At 28.0% G+C, this 13,403-nt stretch overlaps 1 protein-coding gene across 1 annotated transcript in view; it reads right to left on the reverse strand.

Moving 5' to 3' along the window:
- LOC100207579 (uncharacterized) overlaps positions 1-13,403 on the reverse strand; it is a 176,503-nt gene that overhangs the window by 149,808 nt on the left and 13,292 nt on the right. The window contains exon 2 of the mRNA XM_065806065.1: positions 7,708-7,773. Within this exon, the coding sequence (XP_065662137.1) occupies positions 7,708-7,773 (66 nt within the window). The remainder of the gene's footprint in view (positions 1-7,707; positions 7,774-13,403) is intronic.

A 13,403-nucleotide genomic window follows, 5' to 3' on the forward strand; every position in this document is an offset into this window, starting at 1 on the left:
AGTATACCGAAGTTTTCTTTTAAATTTTGATAAACATTTTAACTCATTTGTCATCCATAGAAGTTTACGTCTAAATGTTTCATCGTACTGAAGCTTCGGAATAAAACCATCACATCCTTTATTATAAATTTTTAACCACTTTTGATAACACTCATTTACATCGAGATTTTCAAACATTTTTTCCCAATTATAATCATTAAAATATTTAGATAATTTATCATAATTTCCTTTATTGAACATAAATTTTTGATTAATTAACTTTTTTGTTTTATCTTTTGATTTTAGAGAAAATTTGAAGTCTAACATATGATGACCATGTTGTATATTTCCTAGAGGTGGAGAGTGTTCTAACATGAATATTCTACCATTTGATTCAGTTAAAATTAAATCAAGAACATTTATTTGTTGGTTTGCGTTCATTTGAAATGTCAGTTTTATTACATTTTGATGCAGAAAATTATCTTGTATACATTCAATAAACGCTGAAGCTGATTCGTTATTGTCATTAACAATACCAATATTTTCATCATTCCACTTAACCATATGAAAATTAAAATCGCGACATAGCAATAAACCATTAATTTTTCTTTTTTCAATTAAATCTGTTGCACAGTTAATTGATTTTATTATGTTTTCACATACTTCAAAACTGCTATCACCTGTATGATAAATGCATCCACATAATATCAGTTCATTTGCTATATCAATCGAACACCATACCTGCTCAATGCAATTATTGTTTAAAATACTATTTGATACTATCGTGAACATAAATGCAAACACCACTACCTTTAGTATGAAAACGACTTTTGCGATATAGTGAATAACCTGGTTCATTTGTTGAAGAGATATCTGTCCACCATGTTTTACACACCATTATTATTTGAGGTTATTTAACTTCAATTTCTAACATTAAATCTTCATACTTGTTATTTAAAGACGTTGCATTGGTGTACTAACAAGACAGACATCTTTTAATATTGCAATTTTTATTATGGTTGTTTATTGATAAGGATTTCAACAACTCTGTTGCTTCTAATCCCATATCGAAAGGGTTTATTCTTTCTTTGGCCAGTTTTCTTATAAGGTTTCTTTCAGCTACATTTTGATCAGGATTGATGTAAATATTTGTAAATTTATTGTTATTTTTAAGTTTTTTAGCTGATTTCAGTACACTCATTTGATCATCTTTGCTTGTTAATTCAACTAAAATAGGACTGCTGTTGAATTTTTTGCTGTTATTACTATCCTTTTTTGCCTTAAATCCAAAAATACGTTGAATTTTATCCTTAACAACACCCATTTCTGTGAATAGTTCTTCAACTTGAACTCTATCCTCTTCTTTACGTTTCTCACCTTCAGAATCAGATGATAGTGGTAATCCAACAGTAACTATATTTTTTTCTCTTTTTCCATTATCTTTTTTGACATCGACTATTGCATTCATGACATTCAATTCTTCTTTTGATTTATTTTTGTCATCTTTAACAATAGCATTCCAATTCATATGATTTATACTGTTTAAAGTTGTTTTCTTTTCTTCTAATACTGCTAACCTGGTTTTTAAACCAGAATTTTCTTGCTCAAGGGCATCAACTCTTGTTTTTAACGCTTCTACCATCATTTTGAAGTTGTTTAAATCATCTTCATTTGCTTTTTTTGGAGACATGTTGAAAAATTTCTTGATTAACTAAACCTTATTACACAGGGACTTGACCTCGGACTGGCCAGTTGCCTGCTAGAGCTGCAAGTTGGTCGGTTGAATAAGGTTTGCTTATAATCATTAATGGTTGACAACTGCTCAATCTGATGTTTTATCCTTGATAAGAGGGCTGTCACTCTGAATAACAGTGGTTTACCTCTTAGTCAAGAAATTATTTGAGTTTATTTATTAGTTAACCTTATTACACAGGGACTAAAAAGTTTCAGTATGTTTTTTTTTTTTATAATATGGCTTTTTAAATAATATGATTTTATAAATCATATTATTTAAAATTACTTTATTTTCTTTAGAAAAAAAGACAATATAAACATTAAATTATGAAAACATTTTGATTCCTGAATATTTTAGAATATATATTTGTTTCCGCGGTTTTATAAACTAACATATCGTCGTATTTGCGGAAGACATATTATCGTAATTTTACATTCATTTTACATGTGTGTGTATGTGGTGTATCCATAACAATCTATAAAAGGTATACTATCTGCGGTTATATACAAAATTATTATCGTAAAATAAATGTGACTTAAACAAAGAATTAATATATCAATTGTTTCCTTTAATCAAATTACTGTTTACCAAGATGCCAGGATCGACAAGACATGCGGTAGTGCTGTAGTGGTAAAGCGCTCGCTTCATAAGTGAGAGGTTCCGAGTTCGATCCCCACCACGTCCCTGGTAGTACCGCGCTCAACTTGTTTCTCCGCGCAGCGGCCTTGTTCGTCAAGGTTCGTGTTTCGGAGTTATAGAGTTGAGAGAGGATTATAACCACTATTAAGTAGCCTCCTCATCTGTAGTGGCTTTATCGGCCTTGAGGAGGTGAATAACAAAAAAAAAAAAACTTAAAACAAGGGCATATCTTTTTGAAGAAGAGGATCTTAAAGAAAATCTTCCAGAAATTATGTTTTCAACAAATACAGACATTATACTTTACTTTCAGTTTAGACGATCTGGAGATAAAATAACTCCAACAAAAAATCTGATTGCTTGTACCATTGGTCGTCAAACAGCAAAGTGTTCTGGTCTTGGTAGCTGTCCTAAAAACTGCATTATGTTCGCAGTTAAGAAACCAATGATAGACGGAGGATACAAGGATGGGATACTCACTGACCCATTTATAAGTTAGGCCAAACAAAATTTATTTCATATTAAAGGGACAGGTTACCATAAACACACCAAAAAATTTGGATAATGTAATATTTACTAAAACTGTTATATATATTATTAAAGGAAGCATATCACTGATCTGATCAATAGCTGGGAGAATTTAAAGAAAAGTAAGGGTAAGAACTCAAAAGAAGCAGGAAAAGTTAAACAAGATTTCAAAAAAGGAGAAAGAAGGTCCTCAGCAGCACCATTTCAGGATGTAAAAGCCTATTAGCAAATGGTAATGTACAAAGAATATGTAGAGAAATGCTACTCTGATTCCAAGAGAGTTCTAAATGGAATTGAAAGTACAATGATGTCAATGAAGAGACACACTTAGATAAAACTTTGGTTCCACTTCCTCTCCTAGACCCTACCCTTCCTGATGTGGAGAAAGTAAACATTGCAAAAACATTACTCTCCGAACCAGTTCCTGATCATTTTCAGCATTCAGTCAAACTTGACAAACGAGTTAAAATTTAAACAAGAAGTGCCAGTTCAGAACATTTTCCAATTTTGTATGTAAACTTGAAGTAGTGAACGATTGTTCTGAAAGGGCTGTAAAACTTGTATTAAGGTTTATTTATGCATTGCAATATATTATATTATATTTACATATCATAATTTTAATATTTATATTTCCAAATGATGTTTCTTTTGCTAAAGAAAATAAAGTAATTTTAAATAATATGATTTATAATAAAATTTAAATAACTTCGCCCCCCCTCCCTTTCCAACGAAGAAGTTTTAGAGAGGGGTATAAATCTCCAATAATAGGGTATGGGAGGCGGGTAGCTATTGGCATACCCCATGTTTGGAAAATATAAAGAAACGAAGAAATATGGAACTGGTCTAGGAGTTTGGAATGGGACATGTCCGTAACGCTTATGTGCAAGGTTTACAATCCATGGGTGAAAATGACAAAGCGTCGATTGTTACTATAATCTAAAATATGGAAAAAAAAGAAAAAATAATAGTTCTACAAAACATACTCCAGATAATGCACTTTACTTTACAAAAGAGAAGGTATGACTCATTGAGTATGTGTATTGAAACAGATCTAACCAAATCCCAATATGTGTACCTAAGAAAAAAACTCGATGATAAGAATTTAAGTGCACTTTACTTTACAAAAGAGAAGGTATGACTCATTGAGTATGTGTATTGAAACAGATCTAACCAAATCCCAATATGTGTACCTAAGAAAAAAACTCGATGATAAGAATTTAAGTTCTGTATTGTCTTAGTATTAAATATTTTATATAAAGTGAAGCAGAAAAGACTTGTTATTCGCCTGCATTCAGCATAACGGTGAAAAAAATCAATCTGCAAGATATTTTACACTATGCAGTCTTCCGTATTATGAAGGTAAAGTCAGGATCAACAAGTTACAATTGTCTCAAGTTGCTCACTAAATGGGGATGTGATGGATCCTCCGGGAAATTAGAGTACGGAATTACTAGAAATAAATTAATTTGGCTAAAAAGTTACCTAAATAATCGAAAACAATTTGCTTATGAGGATAATGACGTATCATCTAAATTGTTAAATATTTTATGTTTTAATATAAATCCTCAAGGATTCATATTAGAACCTCACCTATTTCTAATATATAATAATGATCTACCAAAGCTTTTAACCTAATGACAATTATGTTTGCTGATGATTCTAACTTATTTCTTTCTCATAATAACATCTTTACACTTTTTAGCAACATAAACATTAAACTAGTTAAAATTTCCAAATGGTTTAGATTAAACAAATTATCATTAAATATTGATAAAACTAAATGGATTTTTATGCAGCAGAAGCATATAGCACGCCTTATAAATTTCAAGGACCGCTTTGCTCACGCCAAGCCTCTTTTATATGATATGAAAGCACTCAATATATATGAGTTAAATGTTTTTAATATTCTTTGTTTTATGTATAAATGCAAGACCCACCCATCACCCATTTTTTTTCGTAACTTGTATTTACAAAGAGATGGAAATGAATATATTTTAAGGAACGATTATTTAATTCGACAACCATTTTTTGAGACTACGTTTGGAAAATTTTTTATTTCATTCAGAATAGTATTGTTCTAAATACTTCTAAAGATTTTTCTCAAGAATGTAATTTTGATTCTTTTAAACAAAATCTTAAAAAACTCATTTTTTCAACTGAAAATATACTTATATTTTCAGTTGAAAAATGAGTTTTTTACATATTGAAAATATCAGAAAGATCTTTTCCAGACTGAATATAATACATTTCCAGATGGTTCAAAAAGGCTGTGCAAAAGGACCAAGATCGCCATCGTATGGCGGTCTAGGTCCTTTTGCACAACCTTTTGAACAATTTGGAAATGTATTATATTCAGCCTGGAAATGACATTATATATATATATATATATATATATATATATATATATAAATATATATATATATATGCATATATATACATATATATATATATATATATATATATATATATATATATATATATATATATATATATATATATATATATATATTTATATATATACATATATATATACACATATATATATATATGCATACATACATATACATTTTGTATATATATTAATGTATATATAATTTTTTTTTAATATTAAGTTTTAAATTTACAAATATATATTTTTGTACTTTTAATAAATTGTAATAAAGAATATAATCACTATATCAGTAAGAATAAAAATAAAAACTGTTTGTTATCAAATAGCAGCAGTGTATGATGTATTGGTGGAAGTGGTTAAAAATGCCAAAGATCAAAAGCAAGGACCGAAGCAACAAGACTGGCAAAATAAATCAAAAAATTCCTTTTTTAGTTACTTAGCCATCTGGTACTATTTATTGGTTTAAATCAATATTTTCAGCAAATTGATGCAATCAAAAAACATGCAACTTGAGATTGCACTAGACTGTATAAAAAAAGTGCAACCGAGTTTATGAAAAAATATAAGATAATTTGTATTTAATCAAATTTCAACCAGATAATAGGCATAATAATTAGAAATGGAACCAAATAAAATTAAATTTCCAGTTGCCATAAGCTTGAGAAGAAAGTACGCGCCCAAACAACTAAATTATGAAAGCATAAATAAATCATTGAAAGATCCGAAAGAAAAATATCGAGTTAAAATATTTAATGTTTGTTAGATCAAGCAGCCATGTCGTTAACTGCGCGTTTCGAGAAAATTGAACCCACTTTTTTTTTCTTTTGACTTCTTCACAATATAAAAAAAAATTCAGAGTTACACCTCTGTAATCAATACTTAATTTTACTCTTTTGTCTTTTTATCTTGTTCTTATCAGATACTGAAAGTGCAGTCAAAGGATGTGCAACAGTAAACAAAATAAAATTAAATATTGTGAAAAGATGAAATGAAAATATTCATGAAAGATGGTATAAGAATGTACACAGTGTATTTCTCTGTCTTTTTTTGATTATTTAATTTTTAGAGTCATTAGTTTAAAAAAATGCTAATATATACACTTTTTTTATTTTTTCTCCCAATAGCAATTACTATTTATACATAAAAACCCTGAGCATTATAGGCATTTAATTTTACATCTTGATTACAGTTATTAAAAATAAAAGTTGTACGCAAAACTGCTTGGCGCTAATTTTTATTCAATTAAAACTTTATTAAGTTTTAAAGACAATTGGATTATTTAGCGATTTTCCATTTATGTATCGTCAAACTGACCTTACGTGTGAACATTTTATTCCAGAAACATTTGTTCCAGATTAATGTTCCGCCAAACGTTGCGAGTGTAAACATTAATTGGGAATTCCTATGAGATTAATAGAATTCCAAATGAACTGGGAAGTGACAAAAATGTAAAAACAAGAACTTGGGGACCAATTTTGGTAAAACTTTTTCTGACATCAACGCTTCATTATTTGTTTGTGCTTTATAGTTTACGTTTTTTAATGTTTAACGATTCGTTTAAAACTTAAAGAACGGCGGGATATTTTACTACCCCAGATGAATTTATTTTTCTTTGCTACATCCACAAATTTCGTACAATCAAACTGCCACTTTATTTTTTGACCATCTTGTCTAATTAGACATCTTTTAGCATTATATAGCGAAGTAATTAACGTAAAATGCTTTTGTTTTTTACTGGTTAATTATCAATAGTTTTAAGAGTTAAAAATTTAGTTACATTAAAGACGGTTGCGGAAATTTATACCCCGGTCATACTTTCTCACTGTGCAATAGATATAGTAGTAAATAACTATATAAATATTGTTTATTTAAACATTTTCTTATTCTTTAGTTGTTTTTTAATTAGTATAGAAGAGTATATATCTATTTAGGAGTTTACTGTACATTATTATGCATTTAGGCATTGTAACGACTAGAGGTTGCTGCTGTTTTATTTTTTTTATTATTATGTTGCAAATATTAAATTAATAATAAAAAATAGTTGTTAATGATACTTCTTAAAATATTTAAAAAAATATATATAGGGTAGACCGGGGGAATACCGACACCTTAACACAATTTGATTTTTGTAATTTTTTCTAGGTTAGTTACGATTTTGGTGAAAGTACCTAACGATTTGTCCTAATTTTCTGCATCAAATTAATATGTAATGTTTTAAAATTATTTCATTACAAATGTTACATGAATGTTTTTCGTAATTTAAGCACAGTGTCGGTATTTCCGCAGCCACCGGGGTAATTGTGACACCACTTTGGAGTAATACCGACATTAGTAATCAATAAGACAATTACAATGTTATATTATAACATTTATACGACTCTTAAATCTAATAAACAACCCTTATTGTTTGATATATTTCAAATAAAAATAGTATTACCTCATTATAAGATAAAGTAGAATAGCTCATATCAAATAATGATAAACTGTTTTGTCCATTATCAACCTAAAAACAAACTTTATTTCTAAAAAATTATAGTAATCGTTGTGTTTGGCTTCTAAATAAACTAACAACCGGACCAAGGAAGTTTTCAATTGCAATTTATACTAATGTTATTTTTTATGGTAAAAACAGGTGCTAAACCCAGGGCTTGTTTAACATCGGGCTTTTTTTACTTAGCCGCTACTGTACAATATAACTACAAAAAATGTATTTTTTATAGCAACTGTTTTTAAGATCGTGTCGAGTTTTTAGTTTTATATATTGATTGGAATAAATAAGTTATGCAAATGTGGATCTACATGTGAATTATGGGTAAGCTATTGAGTCTTTTTTTTGTTTATTGAAAATTTTTTTGTTAATTATTAGTTGGGTAAAGATAGTTTTGTTTTGTATTTGTAATCAATAAAGAAAAAATGGCTTGGAACTTTTTTTGTAACATGTAATACTTTAGTAAATTATAGTGAGTTATAGCTGAATAATTTTTACTCGAGTGTAAAAAGTAAAAAATACGAGTGTTGTAAAGAACATAACTTGAAAGTATGTACATGTGTGGGAAAACCAGCATTTAATTGAAAAATTAAATAGAAAAAAAAAAATTCCATATATCGTTTGGTTGAAAACAACTTTACTTAATTTATATATGTATATGCATGTAGACTACTTAGAAATGCTATATATATGTATATGTATATATATATATATATATATATATATATATATATATATATATATATATATATATATATATATATATATATATATATATATATATGTATATAAAGATATATATATATATATAAAAAGAATATATATAAAAATATAAAAAAAAAGATCCTTTAGAAAAAAAGTTAGGCCAGTACCCCTGACCCCCTAGTGTTGTCGGCCCTGTATATGTAAGTATGTATGTGTGTATGTATTTAGGTATGTATGTATGTATGTTTGCATGCATGTATGTATGTATGTATGTATGTATGTATGTATGTATGTATGTATGTATGTATGTATGTATGTATGTATGTATGTATGTATGTATGCATGTATGTATGTATGTATGTATGTATGTATGTATGTATGTATGTATGTATGTATGTATGTATGTATGTATGTATGTATGTATGTATGTATGTATGTATGTATGTATGTATGTATGTATGTATGTATGTATGTATGTATGTATGTATGTATGTATGTATGTATGTATGTATGTATGTATGTATGTATGTATGTATGTACGTATGTATGAATGTATTGAATTTGAAACATGTTTATATACAATTGAATTTAAACAAAAATTGTTTGTCAACAAAATAAACAATATATAAAATTTTTTTTTATCTTTTTTAACTTTTCAAATAAATATTTACAAAATAATAAACAATATTAGTTAATAAGTTAATAATAAATTTGAATCAAATTTAAGTTTATTATTTCTAACATTAAAAAACTCAATTTTTAAGTACTTAAAAATTGATGAATATTGGAACGGCTTTTAGTGCTGAACAATTTTAAACTATAATTTAACTTTTAATTTAATTTATCACAGAGCGGCCTGGCATGCCGCTGTTTATCAAGAATTTGCAAATTTCATTTATTTTAAATAATTTTAATGTTAGAAAATTAAAAATGACTTATAATATAGTTATTTAGTTTGTAAAAATTTATTTGAAAAATTAAATAGAAAAAAAAAATCATATATTGTTTATTTGGTTGAAAACAACTTTACTTATATATTTATTTATATTTATATATTTATTGTAAAATATTTATACGGTTAATGCCAAATCAGCACAATAAATTAGGCTGTTATCCTATTGGGCCCTAATACATTAAAATATAAATAAATTTAACAGTTACTTAAGAATATAAAATAATATTAAAACATTAGTAGATTTATCACAGAATAAAATAAAATTTAAAAATTAGAAATATCCATTAGTTTAGTTTTAAATTCTCTTAGGTTCTTACTCTGGCGAACAGCGAATGGGAGACTATTATACAAAATTACTTAAAGGATTCAAGCTTTACTTTAGGTATGGTCAGTGATATTTCATTGTTTCTTGTGTTGCCTGAATGACAATTTGCCTTAAAACTGTTAGGAAATACAAATGAACCAAGTTCTTTCTTTGAGATCTTAAAAACGCAAGTTACAGCTTTTTTTTTCATTGACTTCTTTAAAATGCGGCAAATTTACATTAAAGTTTGAAATTTCATTTGCATTTAATATTATTTGGTTTATTCTACTATATAAACGGTTGATGCGGTATAATTGGGTTGCAGTGTGTTTTATGTTGATTAAACCACAGTAAGGAAAAATTGCCAAGACCATTGAGACGTAAATTAATTTAGCAGCGTTTATTGTTATTGTTAGGTGTCGTGTTTTATTTAGTAAGCTAATACGCCCACTGATCTTATTACATTTAACATTAAAATCGTCGTTAAGTGAATGGGTTGGATCTAGATGGATTCCTAAATATTTGTATATTTATTGTTTATTTAAACTTCATTAATATGTAGATTTAAGCACCGGCATTTAGATAATTTTCTTGCAGTTCCAAAAAGCATTGCTTCAGTTTTACCTTTTTGAAAGTTTAACAATAAATCATTTATTTCAAACCATTCTAATATCCCGTTTAAGTCTTCAAGTAGTTTTTCCTTTATTAATTGAATGTCATTACCAGCTACGAAAATAACCGTGTCATCAGCATACTTAATAATCGAGCTATGTTTTAAAACGTCTGATACATCATTAAATTCTATCAAAAATAACTAAGGTCTAAGAATTGAACCTTGCGGAACTCCTCTTGTGATTTCATGAGAATCAGTCACTTTCCCATCATACGCGACATAAATGTAGACTCTATATATCTATAAATGTATATTATAGACTATAGACTATACTGTATATTATAGGCCATACTGTATATTATAGGCTATACTGTATATTATAGACTATACTGTATATTATAGACTATATGTATATTATAGACTATAGACTATGGACTATAGACTACTTATTACTTATAGAGCAAGAATCCGTGACCGCCAGACATACGTTATTTTATAAAAGCTAAAAATTTCTCAACGTGTGTTCCAAACACAAGTAGAAACGATGCTTATCTATGTATTTTAGATCATGGTGGCTTTGGCTGGTAACAAGTACCAAAGGTTTTTAAAATACCGGCTAAACGACGTGGCTAAACTACGTCAAATCATAAATCGTAATTGTTATACAATTTTCTTAAATTAAAAAACTGAAATTAGTAATAGCAACATTGTCAGTTTTGTATCTAAAAACTTTCTAGCGAATACCTTAGTGTTACATAACTTAGCTGAAAATAATTACAGCTTAATTGCGTCAAAATAAGTGTCGGTTTCTATTAGCATTTAATGACACTTAGAATATAAGATGAAAATTGTAATAAAAATAAAGTTAAAAAATGATTTTAACAGCTGTTTTGTTCAAGATAAAAATAAAAAACAAAATAGCTATTAAAATCATTTTTTAAATTCATTTTTATTGCAATTTTTATCTTAGATTCTAACTATTATTAAATGCTAATAGAAACCAGTACTTTTTTAAATCTTAAGTGCCTGTTTCTAGTCAAAGCCACCGTGATCTAGAGTACGATTTATAATAGATAGAGTATGATTTATAATAGCTGGAGGGAGAACGAAGCCGAAAATGGTTTAAAATTGCTGTACAATTTTTGTAGTACAATTATTCCAGCGGCAAGTCAAAATGGCGTCTTTGCGTTGAAAAAACAAAAATTTTGAAATGTGGATTGTAAGCTGTAATAAAAATGGATTACCCTCTTAAAAGTTGACTGGATAAGTTTTTAACAACTGCTCCAATTATCAAGTAGTAATCACAACAAAAATCACGATCTACATAAACTCACCGTTTTTTAAATACCTCGAAACGTTATTTAATCGGTTTTTATTTAGAAATCAATGGACCGATCCCTCTATAGAAAAAAACCGCAATGCATTTTGGTCTTTGTATTCACCGAAAATAAACAAATCTGTGTTAAAGCTTTTTAAAATAAACAGTCAAGTAATTTAATTTAAAAAGACTTTTCAAAATGATTTCAAATGATACAATATCTTGTGATAAACTAATAACTCATTCTATTAAAGAAAATATTACTGTTGAGTCAACAACAACAACAAAATACCGCGGTGGCATAACTTGTTGTGTTCCATTATGCAACAATAATTCGCTCAAAAACAAAAACTTATCGTTTTACATCATCCAAAAGAAAGTAATTTGAGAAAAAAATGGCTATCTTTAATTAGTAGGTAAAACTTTGTTCCTTCTACTTCTCATCGGGTTTGTTCAGTCCACTTTACAGGAGGAAAAAAGACTTATATGAACAACTGTCCATCTTTACTGTCAAAACAAGTTAAAGACAACATAAAAAAACCAAGAATCACAGTAAATAGTTCTATTGGATAAAAAAAAAAATAGACGAAATTGAAAACGAAAAAATTGATGTTAATTTTTCATTTGAAGAAACCGAACCTGAAAAGTTAAAAAAAGAAATTAATATCCTAAAGGACAAACTGAACATTATAAAAACTAAAAAGAAAGAAATAAAAAATATTATTATGAACCAAAATCACACTATCAATCAATTAAAATTTACAGTTGACAGATTTAAACATAATCAAGCCCACTTTAAATTTTATACTGGCTTTGAATCATACAATCTATTTAAAGTTTTACTAGAATATTTAGAACCTGCTGCAAGCAAACTTATATATTGGGGGTCAAATACAAACATTGAAAAAACAACAGACTTTAATTACAATAAAAAGGGAAGAGGACGCATAATGAGTTCAGAGTCTGAATTGTTTTTAGTTTTAACAAGATTTCGACTTGGCCTTTTGGTTGAAGACATGGCACTGCGCTTTGACATATCCTCAAGTCATGTTAGTAGAACCATAGTGACATGGACTGATTTTTTGCATTCTCAAATGCGTATGCTACCAATTTGGGCAACAAAACAAACTGTAATAGAAACAATGCCAAAATGTTTTAAAGAAAAATATGAATCAACAAGGGTAATCTCAGGCTGCACTGAACTGTTTATCAAAATGCCTACATCTTTTCGAAGCCAGTCTCCAACTTTTTCTAATTATAAACATAAAAATACAGCAAAAGGATTAATTGGAATAGCACCAAATGGAGCCATAACTTTTGTTTCTGATTTATACTGTGGTCGTTTTTCGGACAAACAAATTACTAAAGATTGTGGCATATACAACCTGCTTGAACCAGGAGACAGTGTAATGGCAGATAGAGGTTTTGATATTGCTGATGATTTACCGGAAAACGTTTCATTAAATATACCACCATTTCTAAATGGAACAGCTCAACTCAGTCTAGAAGATGAGAATGAAACTAGAAAAATTGCTGCTGTTCGTATTCAGGTAGAAAGAGCAATACAGCGAATAAAAAATTATCACATTTTACAAACACCATTTAAATTGTCTATGGCACCAGAAATTAATAAAACTTGGATAGTTTGTTGTTATTTAGCAAACTTTTTGCCACAATTTGTTTCAGATAAATAAAATGTTTGTAAAAAATAGGAAAACAGTTAATCTAAACTGCAAATATATTTTCTTGC

Source organism: Hydra vulgaris, chromosome 09 (assembly GCF_038396675.1).
Source record: "Hydra vulgaris chromosome 09, alternate assembly HydraT2T_AEP".
Classification (NCBI taxonomy): Eukaryota; Metazoa; Cnidaria; class Hydrozoa; order Anthoathecata; family Hydridae; genus Hydra; species Hydra vulgaris.